This window comes from Oryctolagus cuniculus, chromosome 6 (assembly GCF_051225735.1).
Source record: "Oryctolagus cuniculus isolate XC-2025 breed Fujian yellow rabbit chromosome 6, ASM5122573v1, whole genome shotgun sequence".
NCBI classification, from domain to species: Eukaryota; Metazoa; Chordata; class Mammalia; order Lagomorpha; family Leporidae; genus Oryctolagus; species Oryctolagus cuniculus.
Window position 1 is genome coordinate 124792927 of NC_142872.1, and position 21698 is coordinate 124814624.

The 21698-nt window shown below is 40.4% G+C and overlaps 1 protein-coding gene and 1 pseudogene across 4 annotated transcripts in view; one reads left to right on the top strand and one right to left on the bottom strand.

The window, feature by feature from the left end:
* The window catches only part of STK3 (serine/threonine kinase 3), a 321260-nt gene that overhangs the window by 206553 nt on the left and 93009 nt on the right, over positions 1-21698 (bottom strand). For all 4 annotated transcript variants that reach the window (XR_016236531.1, XM_008255787.5, XM_089336371.1 and 1 more), the window contains 2 exons: positions 7070-7234; positions 6064-6231 (listed from right to left, as the gene is read on the bottom strand). Coding sequence is in view for 2 of the 4 variants with exons in the window: in XM_008255787.5 (XP_008254009.3) it covers positions 6064-6231; positions 7070-7234 (333 nt within the window). In the remaining 2 variants the exon portion in view is untranslated. The remainder of the gene's footprint in view (positions 1-6063; positions 6232-7069; positions 7235-21698) is intronic.
* LOC103348146 (V-type proton ATPase subunit F pseudogene) lies at positions 18135-18494 on the top strand (annotated as a pseudogene).

The following is a 21698-nucleotide window of genomic DNA, read 5'->3' on the forward strand; positions in this document are numbered from 1 at the left end:
AGTTTTCACTCCATACATGTGGCAATAACTACCTATTTGTGTCTTTTTTTTTTTTTTTTTTAAGAAATCATGTTGGATTAGGAGTATACTTGGTCATTAAAAAAGCAGTGTCATTTGATTTTCAGGGAGGAAAGCTACCATGTATATGTATTTTTAGTATCCATTATAAAGAATGAACACCAGTCCCACCTGCTTGCAATGTCTGTTTTTAAAACTGATGTACTAGGCCGGCGTCGCAGCTCACTAGGCTAATCCTCCGCCTTGCGGTGCTGGCACACTGGGTTCTAGTCCTGGTCGGGGCGCCGGATTCTGTCCCAGTTGCCCCTCTTCCAGGCCAGCTCTCTGCTATGGCCAGGGAGTGCAGTGGAGGATGGCTCAAGTGCTTGGGCCCTGCACCCTATGGGAGACCAGGATAAGTACCTGGCTCCTGGCTTCGGATCAGCGCGGTGTGCCAGCTGCAGCGCGCTGGCCGCGGCGGCCATTGGAGGGTGAACCAACGGCAAAAGGAAGACCTTTCTCTCTGTCTCTCTCTCTCTCACTGTCCACTCTGCCTGTCAAAAAAAAAACAAAAAAAAAAAAACAAAAAAAAAAACAAAAAAAAAAAACAAAACTGATGTACTGGTATATTTATTTCACCTATTAAAATTCTATAATTCTCAAAAAAGGGGGAGGCAGGTAGAGGTGAGTTAGAAAACATAGCTACGTTCAGCAAAAGGTTCCTCAGTAAAGAAAGATAACTTGTAAAAAAGATTTATTCTATTTACTAAAAGGCAGAGTGACACAGAGAGAGAGGGAAGAGAAGAAAACAGAGATTTTTTTTTTCCACCCTATGGTTCACTCCCCAGATGCTTGGAAAAGCCAGGTGTGGGCCAGGTGGAAGCCAGGAACTGGAACTCCCTCTAGGTCTCCCACGTGGGTAACAGGAATCCAAGGATTTGCACCATCATCTTCTGCCTCCAAGGATACATTAGCAGGCAGCTGTATCGGAAGTTCAGAGTAGCCACGGCCAAACCAGGCACTCAATATGGGATGCAGGATGTCCTAAGCAGCAACCTAATCCACTCTCCCCCAAAATAAGATTATAAAACATCATTCATCAAAATAACCTTTCCATGTTTGAAAATATCCAGTTTCTTTCTTTAAAACTATGTGTTATGAGGATACATAACCAGAGCTTTTTTTAACCTAAAATACTTCCTAATTATTCTTAGAGGTTGCCATGCTTAAAATACGTTTCTGAAAATTATCATTTTATTGACTGCAGTTGTTTCAACTCACTTTTGACACAAATCTTGCTAAAATATAAATGCATTTTCACATCTTATTTTACAAGAGTAATAAACATTCCATCTTATATTGTATAGGAGTAAAGCTTTTAGTATGAGTTTTCTTTCCTTCACTTACTTAATTCAAGAAATTACCAGGCACTTTTCCAGCTCCTTTGTCTAATACAAACAGTTTTTTCCCTACCAAATCACTATGTTGGGCAATGGATAACCAACCAGAAAAGCTTGAAAAACAAAACAAAAAAATTTTTAAATATGGTTAAAAGAATGAATTTGCTTTCACTAACATCTAAGGGCAAAAGTGTGTAGGTTTGGTGGAAGGGTACAGTATTAGATATTTAGAAAATTTATACTATCCACTCATTTCCTATTTTTTTTGTAAAAGTACATGCTAATGAGATAACCATTAATCTACAAAATTGTTACAATGAGGTGAAGATGTGATTGACAAAGATTACAGCACCAGATAGAGGCAAAGAATGCCAGGTCTTCTAATAGAAATAAAGGCTATTCCAATTTACTGCATTTAGATGGCTATCTAGAATAGGAGACAAAGTGAGCATGTGGCAGGCAAACTTCCCCAGCCTCCACATCCAGGGGTTGCCCAGCCAGGGTGAGGATTCCATCCTCTCTTTCTGAAATTTCCTTTGACTATTTTCAGAGTTCTGGCCCTGTCTACAATGCCTGCCCACTAGGTAGGACCACCTCAGGACAGTGACTTCTAGACTGAGTGTGCGTGCTTTTGATATCCAAGTCATTTTCTCAGAAATGCCATCTGTTTACCATGCCCAGTTTCAGGCCTGCTTAGACCTGATCTTGCTCGGGGCAACAAAAATGAGAGACAAAAAAAATGCACTGAACTTGGATACTTCAGTATGGAATAGCTCCTGCTTAAATAGCCACAAACCAAGATTGTGTTTTTCACTGATGAAGCTTTTTGTAGGACATAGATTTAGAGTGTCATAGCTTGAGGGATATGAAGAACTTAAAGGTGGCACTAAATGAGAGAATGAAAGTAGTTAAATAAAGTCGTAAACCTGCAGTTAATTTAGAATGTATCTCTGGACGTTGTGAAGGCTGAGGTCATTAGTTTTGTAGCTGAAGTTTATCAGTTTGTCAGTGATTGATATTTCCTTTTATCATTCCTGAGTTAGAATAACATATTTGGAATATGGATATCAAGGAGGAATTTCCTATTTAAAGAGCTGTTAAAAACACTGGATTTGTTTAATGGCAAAGAGTGAACAGTTTTGCTAAACTTTTTTTAAACTTGCTTATAGTGTAAACAAACCAAAGCTTCACTGTGATAGATAGAATAGCAATGTAAAACTTTAAGGAGGAAAGGGAGGACAATCTTCTTATACATGGATAGTCATGGCCGGTGCCGTGGCTCACTTGGCTAATCCTCTGCCTGTGGCACCAGCACCCCGGATTCTAGTCCCAGCTGGGGCACCGGATTCTGTCCCGGTTGCTCCTCTTCCAGTCCAGCTCTCTGCTGTGGCCCAGGAGTGCAGTGGAGGATGGCCCAAGTGGAGGATGGCCCTTGGGCCCTGCACCCGCGTGGGAAACCAAGAAGAAGCACCTGGTTCCTGGCTTTGGATCAGCAGAGTGCGCCAGCCGTAGCAGCCCTTTGGGGGTGAACCAACGGAAGGAAGACCTTTCTCTCTGTCTCTCTCTTTCTCACTGTCTAACTCTGCCTGTCAAAAAAAAACTCAATAATTCACTAAGCAATCAGTTTCATGTCCTACCCAGTTTCTCATACCTTAACTCACTTTTTCTCTCAGACACACACACACACACACACACACACACACGTAACTGCTCTCTAACCTCACTGCTTTAATTGGTTTAGGGTAGGGTACAAGTATCAGAATTTTTTGAGAGCGCCCCAGGATACCTCTATGCAGAAACAGTACAGAACACTGTTTAGCACTTCCTTATACTCTCTCTCCAGACTGTACCCCATCCATGGGTAATCACCTGAACTACTCACTTGAACAGAATCCTTACAGTCCCTGTAGTTCCATCTTTCCAAGAAACTCACTGGTTAAAATTCAAACCCTGAAATCAAGGCCATAATGTTCTCCAGTCCAGAGCTGAGCACTGCTTTAAAAAAAAAAAAAAAAAAAAAAAAAAAAGCCAACAAACTAGGATTGATGACACTATGATTTTTCACTTTCCAATTTTCTTCCCTCTTGCATAGCTGTTTCTTCAATCCACCCTTCTTCCATGGCCTCCCTCCAAACTACAGTCAACCTTGACAAGACAGAGAAATTATTAATTGTATTAAGTTTCTACCCTTGAATAATATCTTTTTAATATTCTGTGTGTGACAAAATGGGAAATATGCATAAAACACTTTCCCACATACCAGAGAACAATGATTATCTTGAGTAAAAGCACCTGCATGACTGAGTTGCAAGCTAACCAAGCTGCAATTATTTTTCCAAGGAATACCATTTTTACTCGAAAGAAGAATTAACAGAAAACCTAGGCTTATTCAGACTCGGGTATCTGATATTTTCTAAACAGTGAACCAAGTGAACCTGTCATATCCAACAAAACAGATGGTGTTTGTTGCCAACAATAAGATTTGAGCTTTCAACTGAAGATTCAAACTTTGGAAAGCTTGTGTTTGCTACATGATCCTGACAGACTTCCAATACCTCTAACTGGAAGACAGCTCTCAAACATGAGAAAAGTTAAGCAATGACCATATAAATAGCAACTTAAAACTGTATTGTGTTTGGAAATGCACAAGGCAACACTGAATAAACTGCCCAAAGAACTAGAGAGTCAAAACTTGTATTTTTATGTATGTATGTATACACACACATACATACATACATACACACACACAAATTTTGAAGAAAAAGAAAATTCTACTTGGGAAATGGCTGCCAAGAAGGCTCCATAAATAAAGACGATCTGAGTTGGGAAATGAAAAACTGATAGAATTTAGAGTGATAGAAAAAAGTGAGCAAGACATCTAGGATGTTGTGATTTTTTAAGATTCCTGAAGGCAAGAGTCACATATTACAATTCTTTGCTATCTGCTAGAGAGACAAGAGCATAATCAAGTCTAAACTTGGTGAAAAAAATAAGATTTCCACACAGAAGAAGCAGAGGAGTAATAATGCAAGGCCTAGGTTAAAACCCAGCTCTGGGACTGATTTAATACACTTCACTGGCCGGCGCCGCGCTCACTAGGCTAATCCTCCGCCTTGCTGCGCCGGCACACCGGGTTCTAGTCCCGGTCGGGGCGCCGGATTCTGTCCCGGTTGCCCCTCTTCCAGGCCAGCTCTCTGCTGTGGCCAGGGAGTGCAGTGGAGGATGGCCCAAGTGCTTGGGCCCTGCACCCTATGGGAGACCAGGATAAGTACCTGGCTCCTGCCATCGGATCAGCGCGGTACACCGGCTGCAGCGCACTGGCCGCGGCGGCCATTGGAGGGTGAACCAACGGCAAAGGAAGACCTTTCTCTCTCTCTCTCTCTCTCTCTCTCTCACTGTCCACTCCTGCCTGTCAAAAAAAAAAAAAAAAAAAAACCACACTTCACTAATTCAAGCTAAAACATACCCACTTTGAGGATCACCTTAAGTCATTTTAACTAAAAGTACCACAGATAATAATCAGAAGAAATGAGAATGTGTGTTATTGTTTTTGTGCTAATCTTATTACTTTTCATGTTACTTTAAAATAAATGTTATTTTTATTTTTCACTTTAGCAAAAAAGAACATGTATGCACAAAGAAGATGGTCCATATTGTATACAACTGTATTTCTCAAATAATTCTCTTTACAGTGTTTCAATATGGCATACAGATCTTTTTTAAGAAATTTCAATATAGAATACAATTACCTTGGATTATTTAATACACAAGAGCATTGTAATATTAGACATAATTCCAATTTATTCTTCTTCAGATATCCTAAAGTATTGCACTCTTTTCCCATCATACATTTCCTTCACACACTTCTCCAGACACTCTGCCATTATCTTCTCTTTTGTACACACACACAACAAACACATTCCGCTTCATTCCTATATCCTTCTTGAAGTAACTATAGCCACTAGAGGGCAATAAGTATACGAAGATAAATGCACTTATCTATGGTAAATTGAGATTTACATCCCAATACACCTAAAGACAGTTATCAACACACACATTAAAGCATAGGCAAGTAAACTTCAATGTGCGAGGTAAATCTTTCATATTCAAAAGTTACCCTGGAAAAGGAGGCCATAAAAGGGTAAAATTAGTGATCAGGAAAGTTCTCTTTTCTCAATAAGCACTAACTCAACAAATAAGCCTAGTTCTTTTAAAAGTACATAGCAGTATTAGAATTCAGAATTTTTTAAAATAAGCCTCAGGCTGAAAAGGGGGTAACAAAAACACAGGAAGGTAGAAATTGTAAAATGAGTAGAAAAGAACTGATTTCCTCAAACTCTTCCACTATCACACTGAGAAAACAACAAACTGAAAAACCAAGACGATTTTCCAACCCTTTATTCTGCTGAAGAATAAGGACCTTACAGGCATATTTCCAGGGGGACAAAAGCAGTGATGAGAGAAATAAACACCACTTTCATTTCTCTTGCAGTTAAGAACATATAGGAAGAAAATGAACAGTGACTAATCTTTGACAGATAATTTCACTATTTTTTGCATAGAATCTAAATTCAAATAAGCTTATTTGATTTGCTTTATGCTTACTTACATTCAAAACTACAACACTTACAAGGTTAACATTTTTAACAAACAGCAATTTCCTTACCCTCATTGGATGTATATCCGCATAAGGTGGTTTTCCTTCAGCCATTTCTATAGAAGTAATGCCAAGGGACCAGATGTCAGCCACACAGTTATAGCCTATTTCTTGAATTACTTCAGGAGCCATCCAAAATGGAGTTCCTATCACAGTATTACGTTTTGCCATTGTATCCTGTAATAGCATTATGCAGACATAAATACTACTATAAAAACACAAAGGAAATCTGTATGCCAACATGTCCTTTAAAATACACGTTAAACTCTTAAATACCACAGAGTACATCTGAAATGAACTATATTGCTAAGATTTCAACTAGTCACAATACAATATATTCAGGAATTTTAAATTATGAAATAAATAAGAGCCTAACAAGTAACCTACTTCTACTATCTTCATTAAAAAGCCATTAAAGGCCGGCGCCGCGGCTCACTAGGCTAATCCTCCGCCTTGCGGCGCCGGCACACCGGGTTATAGTCCCGGTCGGGGCGCCGGATTCTGTCCTGGTTGCCCCTCTTCCAGGCCAGCTCTCTGCTGTGGCCAGGGAGTGCAGTGGAGGATGGCCCAAGTGCTTGGGCCCTGCACCCCATGGGAGACCAGGAGAAGTACCTGGCTCCTGCCATCGGATCAGCGCGGTGCACTGGCCGCGGTGGCCATTGGAGGGTGAACCAACGGCAAAGGAAGACCTTTCTCTCTGTCTCTCTCTCTCACTGTCCACGCTGTCAAAAAAAAAAAAAAAAAAAAAAAAAAAAAAAAAAAAGCCATTAAAAATTAATCAACATAGCTTCCCTTTTACAACACTTAAGCATTTGAAAGCAAGGTATATTTTCATATTCAATATCACTAATTATAAATAAAATAAATAATGCTCAATTTGGTTCAATTATTGCTTTCTCCAGAAGAACAATAAAGTCACACATTTCCTCCCATACTCCCCAGAGTTAACAAAGTTTAGATACAAACCAGAACAAATCAGACAAACGTGTTCTCAAAATTATTAAAGTCAACTTACTGTTAACTGACCAGCCACACCAAAGTCTGCCAATTTTGCGTGTCCTTCTGTATTGAGGAGAATATTTCCAGCTTTTATATCTCTGTGAATTTTCCTCATAAAGTGCAAATATTCTAGTCCTTTCAATGTAGATTTAAGAATGGTTGCAATTTCATCTTCTGTTAACTGGAAAGAAATTTTTTAAAGTCATACTGAAATACCATGTCAGATAAATTCTTATAAGAGAGCACTAGGAACAACATTTCTTTCTAATGACCACTACATCTTTAGGAAGAGCCTAAAGGTTAAAATAATAAATAACATGTTTTCCATCTACAATGTTGTTAGTCATTCTCATTATAAATTTTACTGATGAAATGAGGATTAAATTTCTTTTCTGTTTAAAATTAGCAATGTACTTCATATGGCATTGACCATATCCTAAGAACCAGCATGACCATAAAAAAATCAGTATTTCTCACTTTGTCTAACATTTGGTCAGTGCACTATTGCAATTCTCTGTCCTGAAAAAGTAAATTGAGACACTTTTCCCTGAATTCCTCTGATTTTTGAAGAAAATGAAAGCCCACAACTTTACAAAAAGGAAAGACAATGAGGATAGGTAGCTAGACACAAATCTCCATCATGAGAAGAGCTGGCACAAATGCCACTCTTCCTGCTTCCAACCATGTCACTCTTAATCCAACCAATTCCTAGGCTTCTGACCTAATACTGAAAACTCAAAAATGAAAATGTCAGAGAAAGATGTGGGATATGGAAACACAAAAAAGCAGTTAAAGGAAAGAAAGGAGAGAGAAGAGAGAAGAAGGGCAAGTCTATCTATAATAGGCATTAATGAAAGTCAGCATTCATTATCTCATTTATCCTTACTACAGTCCTATATGGTGGTTTCATATTATGAAATGACAAGAAATAAATATTTGCTCTTTCTTTCCCAGGTTTCTAGCACAACAGCTCCTTAGGTGGAGTAGTAGGTAAAGGCAATGCCTGCAACAACGGTATCCCACATGAGTGCCGGTTTGGGTCCCAGCTGTTCCACTTCTGTTCCAACTCCCTGCTAATACGCCTGGGAGAGCAGTGGAAAATGGCCCAAATTCTTGTGCCCCTGCACCCATGTGAGAGACTTGGATAACTTCCTCTCCTGGCTTCAGCATTTCCTACCTCCGACTGTTGTGGCCATTTGGGGAGAGAACCAGCAAATGAAAGACCTATTAATTATGGACTTAAAAAAATAAAAATTGCTCTAAGACCTACATGTAAGACCTAAAACTGTCCAACTCCTAAGAAAAAAAACAGCAAAAGCTTCACAATATTAGATTTGGTAATGATTTCTTGAATATGACAAAAATATATATGCAACAAAAGGAAACAGACAAATTGGGCTTCATAAAAATTTTTAAAATTTGTGCATAGGAAAGAAACCAATATCAACAAAATGAAAACACAACCTACTGAATGGAATGGAAGAGAATATTTGTAAATTATGTATCTAACTAGAGATTAATATCCAGAACATACAGAGAACTCCTAAAGCTCAGCAATGAAAAATAAATAAGTAAAAATGGGTAAAGGGTTGAAGATATTTTTCCAAAGATAGACAAATGGCCAATAAGAACATGAAAAGATCTCCAGCATCATTAGTCATAATGGATATTAAAATCAAAACTTCAAGATATCATTTCACACTCATTACCACAGCTATTATCAAAAAGCAAAATAATAAATTTTGGCAAAGATGTGGATAAACTGGAATCCTTGTGCACTCTAGGGAGAAATATAAAATGGTACAGCTGCTGAGGAAAATAAAAATTCAACCACAGAATTACCTTTTGACTCAGGAGTTCAGCTTTTGGGTATAAACTCAGTAGAACTAAAAACAAGTGCTCAAGATTTTGTACAACCAATGCTCATGGCAGATTAATTCACAGTAGACAAAAAGCAGAAACCACTCAAGTATCCACTGACAAATGAAAAGGTAAGCAAAATGTAATATTATTCAGCCTTAAAAAGGAAGGCAATTCAGCAATATACTACAGCATAGGCAAATTTTGAGCACATTATGCTAGGTAAAATAACCCAAACATTCACAATTAAAAAATGAATACTGTATGAATCAGGCAATATGATATTTAGAACAATCTAGAATATCTAGTAAAAATCAGACATAGAAAGTCAAATGGTAGTTGCCTGGGGCTGGGTAGAAATAAAGACTTGGTGTTAATTCCAAGATGGCAGAATAGGAAAAATGTGTACTACTCTAGGCTAGGGAAAAACAGTTTAAAAAAAAAAGAAAGAAAGAAAAAGGGGGCCAGCGCTGTGACTCAGTAGGTTAATCTCCGCCTGTGGCACCAGGAATCCATATGGGTTCCAGTTCTAGTCCTGGTTGCTCCTCTTTTGATCCAGCTCTCTGCTGTGGCCTGGGAAAGCAGTAGAAGATGGCCCAAGTGCTTGGGCCCCTGCACCCACATGGGAAACCTAGGGGAAGCTCCTGGTTCCTGGCTTCAGATCGGCCTAGCTCCAGCCATTGCAGCCATCTGGGGAGTGAACCAGCAGGTGCAAGGCCTTTCTCTCTGTCTTTCTCTCTCACTATCTGTAACTCTAACTCTCAAATAAATAATAAAAAAAAAAAAAGAAAGAAAAGGAAAAAAAGTAGAGAAAGTAAATTCTCAGGGGAGAGTTAGAAAACTGTGGTGGAAATTCTACAGAAGGAAGAGGGATGCCGTGGATCTGTTTAGAAGGTACAGATGTGCAGCAATGAGCACGGACACACACACCCAGCAGCCCAGATGAGAAAAGCACCAGCTTTGGAGAACAAGGTGAGATCAGACTGCAGTGGCCTGTGCCACTGGTAATGCAACTGGAATGAGAGCCTGGCAGATTACACTGTCTCTGAGTCTGGCCTGAAACCCTAAGGGGGACAGAATGCCCACTAACCCATTGAGAAAAAAGGACACATTTCTCCCTTCAACCCCTCCACAACGGCATCCAGAAAATGGCTGAGAGATGGCAGGGGCCATTTTGGACAAAAGTAGCAGCTGCAGCAGCTCTTGGGTGCACCCAGTAACTGACAGGGACAAGATGCCATCTTGACACCAGTAGCAGCAACAGTTCAGGTGCACACACCCAGAAACAGGCAGGGAGAAGGAGTCATTCTGACATCAAGACTGGCTGCAGAGGCTCTTGTGCACACCATGCAACCAGCAGGGAGAAGATACCATTGTGAAATGAGTAGAGGCTGTGGCCCTGTGATCCAGGGATTTTACTAGAGGGAGAAATCCACATTCCCCACTGACTTTGAGTCTAGCTGAGAGCACTGTCAGGGGATGGGGCACCCATGTATGACTGTGAAGTGCCCCTCCACTCTCAACATATCACAGGGTATGGGGACCAAACCACATAGGCAGAGCACCCACAGGCAGCTGACTCTGGGAATGTCTTAGCCTCTCTATGGATGGGACAGGCTAGCAGGGCAGAGTGGATCCTCTGCAACCCGTGACTGTGGGAGCCCAGTATGCTGAGACTGTGGGAACTCTGCATGAGAGATGGCAGGGTGTGGATGGGTCTTTGGGCAATCACTGAGTGCTACTCTCTCCACATGCTCAGATCTCCCTGAATGCCTGGGGTGGGTCACTGTAGCTGGATCTGTGCTCACACTGAGGACTGCACAGATCCTTTGTGCAGTTCAAGCGGCAGCACAAAGCGTGGATGAATACTGCACCCACTGTGGGCTAACACATGTCAATTGATCACCTTGGTAGAGAAGAGGTGAGGGTATGACTATGCCAATAGAGGTGATCATACCGTCCTTTTGGTTAACAAGATCTACCACGCCCAACTTGGGTGTCACCCTGCATACTTGCCCCACCCTGAATGGGGGGGCAGGGGGCAGAACCTCCCAGCCACAACCCAGGACACGCCTTTGGGTATTCACCAAAAGAGCAGACAACTCCACTAACCACAGAGGCATAGTTCAAAAATAAAAGCCACCCAGAGGAGAAAACCAACATGTATTTCTACAAATGCTTAAAAATAAAAGTAGAAATTTAAGAAACAAGAATAAGGAAGATGTGACCCGCCCCCAAAGGAACACAACACTTCAATATTAGAATATGAAGATGAAAAGACTGATGAAATGCCAGAAACAGATTTCAAAAGATTAATCATAGGATTACTCAGAAGCAATGAGAAGTAAATTCACAAGTTAAATAAATCCATACATGAGATATGAATGAAAAAATTTTCCCATGAAATTGGGATTTTGAAAAGAAATCAAAATGAAACATTAGAAATGAAAAATTAAATGTCAAATAAAAAATGCAATGGAAAGCCTGAACAACAGACTTCGTGAGGCAGAAAAAAGAAAATCTGAGCTAAAAGACAAATCTTTTTAAATTGTAAGACCGACAAAAAAAAAAGAAAAAAATTAGAAAAAGTAAAACCTGTGTTAGAGATTTATGGGATACTATCAAACAACCCAACAACATATGGGCCTTAGGAGTTCTAGAAATTTTGGAAAGAGAGTATGGATTAAAAGGTCTATTCACTGAAATAATTACAGGAAACTTGCCTAACATGAAGAAAGGGACATCCAAGCACACACAAAGGGCACAGAACTCCTTATAGACATGATCAGAAAAGATCCTCATCATGACACATTGTAGTCAAACTTTAAACAGTAAAACATAAAGAAACGACAAATGTCAGATTACTTCCAGAGGATCTCAATTAGACCTACAACTGACTTCTCATCAGAAACCCTACAGGCTAGGAGACAATGGAGAGACATAGCCCAAGTCTAAGAAAAAAAAAAAAAAACTGTCAACCCAGAATACTGTAGCTCTCATTTATGAATGAAAGTGAAAGAAAGACCTTCCATAACAGAAATTAAAAGAACTTATCAACACTCATCCCGCCTTATAAAAGATGCTTAAAAACATACTACACACACACACACACACACACACACACACACAGAAAGATAGTCATCATTATGAAAGAATGTGAAGGCAGAAAATCCCCCGGTAAAAGTACAAAAGAAATCCAAAGCAAACAAAAGGTACATTTATGGAAAAATGGCAGGGCCAAGTTCTTACTGATCAATAGTAACATGGTGTAAATTCTCCAATTAAAAGATACAGGCTAGGGGGACAGCACTGTGGTATAATATGCTAAATCTCCACCTGTGGTGCTGGCATCCTATATGGGTGCTAGTTCATGTACCAGCTGATTCTCTTCTGATACATCTCTTTGCTAATGGTCTGGGAAAGCATTGGAAGATGACCCAACTTCTTGGGGCCCTGAACCCATGTGGGAGACCCAGAAGAATCTCCTGGCTCCTGGCTTAGGATCAGCCCAGCTCCAGCCATTACGGCCATTTGAGGAGTGAGCCAGTGGATGGAAGATGTCTTTCTCTGTCTCTCCCTCTCTCTCTCTGTAACTCTGACTCTCAAAGAAATAAATTTAAAAATCTTAAAAAAAAAAAAAAAAAAGATACAGGCTGGCCAAATGGATTAAAAAACAAGACCCATCTATTTGCTGCCTACAAGAAACACACCTTACCAACAAAGTTGCATGCAGACTGAAAGTGAAGGGATGGAAAAAGAGATTCCATGCTAATGGACAGCAAAAAATGAGCAGGTGTAACCATCCTAATATCAGACAAAACAAACTTTAACACAAAAACTGTTAAAACAGACAAAGAAGGCATTATGTAATGATTAAGGGATCAACTTAACAGGATGATGTGACTATAATAAATGTATATGCACCCAATGCCAGGGTGCCTGGCTATTTAAAACAAATGTTAATGGATCTAAAGGAAGACATAAACTCCAATACAATGGTAATGTGGGACTTCAACATTCCACTTTATTAAATGGACCAATCAGCTACACAGAAAATCAACAAAGAAACGACAGAGCTAGTCGACACTATGGACTAAATGGACCTAACTGATAATCTGGAGAACCTTTCATCCCTCAGTAGCAGAACACACATTCTTCTCATCAGTGCATGCAACTTTTCTAGGATACAGCATATGTTAGGCCATAAACCAAGTATCAGCAAATTAAAGAAAAATCATATCATGCATCTTTTCTGACCACAATGGAATAAAGCTGGAAATTAACAACTCAAGAATCTCTAGAACATACACAACCACCTGGAGACTGAACAACAGGCTCCTGATTGAGCAGTGGGTCACGGAAGGAATCAAAAAACTTCTGGAAATGAATAAAGATGACAATACAACATATCAAAATTTATGGGATACAGGCAAAAGTGGTGTTGAGAGGAAGTTTATAGCAGTTGGTGCCTACATCAAAAAACTGGAAAAGCACCAAATAAATGAGCTATCAATGCATCTCAAGGACCTAGAAAAACAAACTATATGAAAAATTAGTGGAAGGAAAGAAATAATTAAAATTAGAAAAGAAATAAACAAAAGTGAAACAAAAAATACAAAAGATCAATGAAATAAAGAGCAGTTTTTTGAAAAAATAAATAAAACTGATATACCAATAGCCCAACTAACAAAAAAAAGAAGACCTAAATTAATAAAATCAGAAATGAAAAAGGAAATATAACAACAGATACCACAAACATAAAAAGAATCACCAGTAATTACTACAAAGAGCTGTATGCCAATGAATTGGGAAACCTAGAAGAAATGGATAGATTTCTGGAACAAACAGTCTACCAAAACTGAGTCATAAAGACATAGGAAACCTAAACAAACCAATAACCAAGATGGAGATTGAATCAGCAGTAAAGATCCCCCCAAAAAAGAAAAGTCCAAGATTGGATGGCTTCACTGTTGAATTCTACCAGAAATTTAAAGAAAAACTAATTCCAATTCTTCTCAAGCTATTCAAAACAACTGAAAGGAAGGGAATCATCTGAAACTCGTTCTATGAGACCAAAATCACCTTAATTCCTAAACCAGAAAAAGTTACAACAGAGAAAGAGAACTATACACCAATATCCCTGATGAACATAGATGCAAAAATCTTCAACAAAGTACTAGTTAATCAAATCCAACAATATATCAGAAAGATCATTTACCCAGACTAACTGGAATTTATTCCTAGTATGTAGGGATGGTTCAACATATGCAAATCATTACATGTGACACATCACATTAACAAACTGAAGAACAAAAACCATACAGTTATCTCAATAGATGCAGGGAAAGCATTTGATAAAATACAACATCTTTTCTTGATGAAAACCTTAAGCAAAGTGGGTATAAAAGAAACATTCCTCAAGACAATCAAGGCAATTTATGACAAACCCACAGCCAGCAACTTATTGAATGGGGAAAAGTTGGAAGCATTCACACTATGTTCTGGAACCAGACAAGGATGCCCATTCTCACCACTGCTATTCAATATGGTCCTGCAAGTTTTAGCCAGAGCCATTAGGCAAGAAAAAGAAATTAAAGGGACACAAAATGGGAAGGAAGAAGTCAAACTATACCTGTTTTCAGATGTCATGATTCTATATTTTGGGGATCCAAAAAACTCCACTAAGGAACTAATGCAACTCATAAAAAGAGTTTGGTATGGGCTGGCACCATGGCTCACTTAGTTAATCCTCCACCATGGCGCCAGCATCCCATATGGGCACCAGATTCTAGTCCCAGTTGCTCCTCTTCCAGTCCAGCTCTCTGCTACGGCCCAGGAGGGCAGTGGAGAATGGCCCAAGTGCTTGGGCCCCTGCACCTGCATGGGAGACCAGGAAGAAGCACCTGGTTCCTGGCTTCGGATCGGCGCAGCACCGACTATAGCGGCCATTTGGGGAGTGAACCAACGGAAGGAAGACCTTTCTCTCTGTCTCTCTCTCTTCTGTCTAACTCTATCTGTCAAATAAAATAAATTAAAAAAAAAAAGAGTTTGGTAAAGTGGTAGGTTATAAAATGAACACACAAAAATCAATAACCTTTGTATACCAGACAATGCCAGGCTAAGAAGGAACTTCTAAGATCAATCCCATTCACAATAGCAACCAAAAATAAATAAATAAATAAATAAATACCTTGGAATAAATTTAACCAAGGTTGTCAAAGATTCCCACAATAAAAATTAAAAAACATTAATGAAATAAACAGAAGACACCAAAAAATTGGAAAAATCTTCCAAGTCTGTGGATTGAAAGGTCATCAAAATATCCATACTACTGAAAGTAATTTACAGATTCAATGCAATCCCAATCCAAATTCCAACAACATTCTTCTCAGATCTGGAAAAAAAGATGCTAAAATTCATAAGGAAATACAAAAGAACCCAAATATCTAAAGTGATCTTATACAACAAAAACAAAGCCACAGGCATCACAATACCAGATTTCAAGACAGACTACAGGACAGTTATACTCAAAACAGCCTGGTACTGGCAAAAAAAAAAAAAAAAAGACAGGTAGAACAGAACAGAAACTCCAGATTCACACATCTACAACCAACTCATCCTTGATAAAGGATCTAAAATTAATTCCTGAAGCAAGGACAGTCTCTTCAAGAAATGGTGCTGGCAAAACCAGATTTCCGCATACAGAAGTATGAAACAAGATCCCCAACTTACACCTTACACAAAATTCTCTCAAAACAGATAAACGGGCTAGTGCTGCAGCTCACTAGGCTAATCCTCCGCCTGCGGTGGCGGCACACTGGGTTCTAGTCCTGATCGGGGCGCCGGATTCTGTCCTGGTTGCCCCTCTTCCAGGCCAGCTCTCTGCTGTGGCCCGGGAGTGCAGTGCAGGATGGCCCAGGTGCTTGGGCCCTGCACCCCATGGGAGACCAGTAGAAGCACCTGGCTCCTGCCCTCGGATTAGAGCAGTGCACCGGCCACAGCGCACCAGCCGCAGCGGCCATTGGAGGGTGAACCAATGGCAAAGGAAGACCTTTCTGTCTGTCTGTCTCTCTCACTGTCCACTTTGCCTGTCAAAAAAAAAAAAAAAAAAAAGATCAAGGGCCTAAATCTATGACCCAAAACTGTCAAGTTACTAGAGAACATTGGGAAACTCTGCAAGACATTGACATAGGCAAAGACTTCTTGGAAAAGACACCAGAAGCACAATCAAAGCCAAAACTGACAAATGGGATTATATCAATCTGAGAAGATTCTATATTGCAAAAGAAATACTCTTCAAAGTGAAGAGACAATGAACAGAATGGGCAAAATTATTTGCAAATTATGAAACTGCTAGAGAATTAATAGTCAGAATCTCTGCTGTGGCCAGGGAGTGCAGTGGAGGATGGCCCAAGTGCTTGGGCCCTGCACCCCATGGGAGACCAGGAAAAGCACCTGGCTCCTGGCTCCTGGCTCCTGCCATCGGATCGGTGCGGTGCGCTGGCCGCAGCGCGCTAGCCGCGGCGGCCATTGGAGGGTGAACCAACGGCAAAGGAAGACCTTTCTCTCTGTCTCTCTCTCTCACTGTCCACTCTGCCTGTCAAAAAAAAAACACTCAAAAAATTCAACAACAAGAAAACAATCCAGTTAAGAAATGGGCAAAGGACTTAAACAGGCATTTTTCAAGAGAAGAAATTTAAATGGCCAACAGACACATGAAAAAATGCTCAGGACCAAGAGCCATCAGGGAAATGCAAATCAAAACTACAATGAGATTTCACCTCACCCCAGTTAGAATGGCTTTCATACAGAAATCAACAAACAACAAATGCTGGTGAAGATGTAGGGGGAAAGATACCCTAATCTACTGTTAGTGAGAATGTAAACTGGTGTAGACATTGTAGAAGACAGTATGGAGATATCTCAGAAATCTGAATAGAGACTTATATGATCCAGCCATCCCATTCCTGGGAATTTACCCAAACAAAATGAAATTTGCATATGCGAGAGTGATCTGTACCCCCATGTTTATTGCAGCTTAATTCACAATAGCTAAGATATGGAATTAACCCAGACGTCCACCAACTAATCATAGGACAAAGAAATTACGGCACGGATACACTATCAAATACTATTCAGCAGTAAAAAAAAAAAAAAAAAAAAAAAAAAAATGAAGTCCTGTCATTTACACAAAACGGAACCACTATATTTAATAAATAAGCCGGTCCAAAAAGACAAATACCCTATGTTCTCCCTGATCTGTAGTAATTAATAGAGTATCTAAAAGGTAATGTATATGATCAAAATTGACATTTTGAGATTCAGTGATTTTTAACAGCTCTTTTCTCGACTACTGAAGAACAGCGGTTTTTTTTTCTTTATACTATTTGTTGAAGTCTTTACTTAGTGTAGGGTTAATTTTTGGAGTATAAAGTAAACTGAAAATAGATCCTTGTAAAGTTAAGGTTGGAAATAGGAAAGGTAGGAGAAAGAAGGGTGAGAGTGTGGACGGGAGGAAGGGTAGGGTGAGAAGTATCACTATGTTCCTGAATCTGCATATATGAAATTTATATACCTTAAATTAAATTTTAAACAAATAAATTTTTAAGTGGCTTTGAAAAAAGACACAGTGTTGAATGGGCATAGAGTTTTAATGTTACAAAATGAAAAGATTATGGAAAGATAGTGGTGATGGTTGCACCACATCATGAATGGATTTAATACCATTACACTGACTGTATACACAAAAATCGGTAAGATGGTAAACTTTGTTATGCATACTTTACCACAATTTAAAAGAAAACTGAGGGGCAAAACACACCCTGATTGAAGGAAAAGCTTACCACAGTTCAGCTAAGCTAAGCAAGCCAGAGATGACTAGCTCTAGATGATGTCTGAGAGAAAGACAAAGGCCAAACACATAAGGCTTTAGCAGCCCTACATCCAAAAGGTTTGGTACTTTAGAAACTTGTTCTCTATCTTAAATCAAATGTTCTGACTTTGGGCCGGTGCTGTGGCTCATCAGGTTAAGCAGCCTCTGCAGTGCTGGCATCCCATATGAGCACCAATTAGAGTCCCGGCTGCTCCACTTCTGATCCAGTTCCCTGCTAATGTTCCTGGGAAAGCAGCAGAGGATGGCCCAAGGTGCTGTGGTTCAACAGGTTAAGCAGCCTTAACTGTGACTTCGGGAGCTTGGGGCAGCTCTCTGTGCCATGACAAGGATGGCGGGGAGGGGAAAATTGATCGCAGTGATCGGAGAAGAGGACACGGTGACTGGTTTCCTGCTGGGCAGCATCGGGGATCTTAACAAGAACCGCCACCCTAATTTCCTGGTGGTGGAGAAGGACAAGACCATCAGTGAGACTGAAGACACTTTCCAGCAGTTTCTCAACCGGGATGACACTGGCATCATTCTCATTAACCAGTACATCGAAGAGATGGTGCGGCACGCCCTGGACACCCACCAGTGCTCTATCCCGGCTGTTCTGGAGATCCCTTCCAAGGGGCACCCCTATGACGCTGCCAAGGACTCCATCCTGCGCAGGGCCAATGGCATGTTCACTGCAGAAGACCTGTGCTAGGAGATGCCCCACAGCCCACAGCCCTCAGCCCTCCCGCCCTTCCAGGCTTCTCGGCCCCTCTCTGAAGTTTCAAGCCTCTGATTTCCAAGTCTCCACTCCTTCCCACCCCAGTGAGAGGCTGTGTGAGGTGCATCTAGGTTGATGGGATGCTGCTATTAAAAGCCAGGCTGGTTAGGGAACAGGAAAAAAAAAAAAAAAAACGCAGTGCTGGCATCCTATATGGGTACCAGTTCAAGTCCCAGCCGCTCCACTTCTGATCCAGTTCCCTGTGCTAATGCTCCTGGGAAAGCAGCAGAGGACGGCCCAAGTCCTTGGGAACCTATACCCACATGGGAGACTTGGATGAAGCTCCTGGCTTCAGCCTGGCCCAGCCCTGATCACCGCAGCCATTTGAGTGAGCCAGCGGATGGATGATCTCTCTCCTCTCTCATTGTTAACACTTTCAAATAAATAAATAAATCTTTAAAAATACATAAATAAATGCTCTGACTTCACAGCCCTTAGGAAGTACTGTGCGCTGAAGCTCATTATCCAATACAGTAGCTACTAATTATTATTTTTTTTATTTTATGACAGGCAGAGTGGACAGTGAGAAAGAGAGACAGAGGGAAAGGTCTTCCTTTTGCCGTTGGTTCACCCCTCAATGGCCGCTGAAGCCGGTGCACCGCGGCGATCTGAAGCCAGGAGCCAGGTGCCTCTCCTGGTCTCCCATGTGGGTGCAGGGCCCAAGCACTTGGGCCATTCTCCACTGCACTACCGGGCCACAGCAGAGAGCTGGTCTGGAAGAGGGGCAACCGGGACAGAATCCGGCGCCCTGACCGGGACTAGAACCCGGTGTGCTGGCGCCACAGGCAGAGGATTAGCCTATTGAGCCGCGGCACTGGCCTATAGTAGCTACTAATTATACATGGTCCCCATAAGCATCTGAAATGTATACAGCCTAATTTGAGATATGCTATAAATATAAAATGTATACCAAAGATCAAGACAATACAAAAAAAGTAATAGATCTAATTTATAATTTATAAACTTATTATCCTTTAACTATTACACATATTAACATCTTATATTAATATCTTAATGTTAATACTAAGTACATTATATAAAAAGTTAGTATTTAACATTAAAATTATTAAATATTATTTCACATAATAATGCTAAGATTATTTACTAATATGTTTAATATATTACTTTGTCTGTATTTTCTTTGTAAATGTGGCTACCAAAAACTTGAAATTACTTGTGGCTCATGCTACATTTTTCTTGGACAGCACTATAATAAAAAGGATTTACAAGAGTAGGGATCTGATCTTTTTTTTGCTCACTGCTTGTCATATACTTAGTATTAAATAAATAATTAAGGAATGGGTACAGACTTGTCAATACATAAAGAAAGGGACACCTTCATCTGATACTCCCAATCTTTCCACATTAGTGGTCTGTGGCCAAGGTTGGGGAGAGAGCAGCTAGGAGTGTTACTTAGGATCACACATTGTACCACCACTACAGAAGTGTAAAATGGTGGTGCTGTCATATGCAACTGAGTTTTCCCCTCTCTGCCAACAGTCCCACTCCTTGTGGATGAAGATGAAAGAGCTGGGCTATAACAAAAGCAACTGCAGCCCATAATATTGTCTTGTTTAACTACTGTACTGAATACTTTTCCAGTTACCTAGACTTCAATATTTTTTTTTAAGACAGGCAGAGTTAGGCAATGAGAGAGAGAGAGACAGAGAGAAAGGTCTTCCTTCTGTTGGTTCATCCCCCAAATGGCCGCTACGGTTGGCGCGCTGCGCCGATCTGAAGCCAGAAGCCAGGTGCTTCCTCCTGGTCTCCCATGGGGTGCAGGGCCCAAGCACTTGGGCCATCCTCCACCGTACTCCCAGGCCACAGCAGAGAGCTAGACTGGAAGAGGAGCAACCGGGACGGAATCCGGCACCCCAACCGGGACTAGAACCCGGGGTGCTGGAGCCGCAAGCGGAGGATTAGCCTAGTGAGCTGCGGCGTCAGCTAGACTTCAATTTTTATCCTCTTAACATTTCACCATTGCCAACCAATGACTAAGTCACTAATGCTCCATTAATTCTTTGTTATCTCTGCTCCCATACCCTACACTTTTCAGAGTTAACCCAGAGAAGGCTCAGAATTAAATAGACCCACTCTACTTCAGGTCTCAAGATATGTTTGATTTCAATATTCTACAGCTACTGGACAAATTCACAGCAAGAAAAAAGGAAGATTTGGCAGAGATATTACACTGATTCATGAACTGTCTGGCTTTGCCATGTCTTGAAATGGTCATTCCAACAATATTATTCTATAATATATCAACAAATGTTTTCACATGAAAACAGTCTTTTCTTAACTATACAAATTCACATTCATCCACTCTACTGTACAGACACTGTTGAAAGTGCTAGGTATACTGAGATGGAGGAACTGACAGTTCTAGTCCTTATGAAACTTATAAAAATATCTGAGAGCATAGCCTGAATTTGGCTCTGAGCTGTGAAAAATGGAGAGTCCAGAGGCCGGCATTGTGGTGCAGCAGGTTGAGCTGCCACCTGCAACACCAGCAGCCCATACTGGAGTGCCCATTCAAATCCAGCTCCTTGCTAATGCACCTGGGAAGGCAGCAGAAGATGGTCCAAGCACTTGAGCCTCTTGCAACCCATGTGGGAGACTAGATGCAGATTTAGGTTCATGACTTCAGCCAGGTCCAGCCCTGGCTGCTGTGGCCATTTGCTGGGAGTGTGGGTAAGGGTACCAGCAGATGGAAGATCCTTCTCTCTCTTTCTTTCTCTCCCCCTCCCCCACCACCCCCATTATGATGAGGCAGAGGCCTTTCAAATAAATAAATAAATCTTTTCTTTAAAAAAAATGAAGAATACAGACCTAAAGCAAATATGTAAAGTTTAGACAACCTCTCATTCCTTATGTTTTTCTCCCTTTGGTAAGAAATCTCTCCCCCTAATTCAGAGAGGTAATGTTCTCTTATTCATTTAATATCTTCCTCTACATCAAAATATAATGCAGTACACAATCATTCACATCAGCACATAAATAAGCTTCAATTAAAATTTGTGGTACAGTATTATTTCCACAACCATTTGAACACTAAGACTCAAAAGTGATATCCATTCTTTAAGCTTTTTACCCTCAATTATGAAATGAAAGACTTCTATGCCTCAATAAAATCATTTT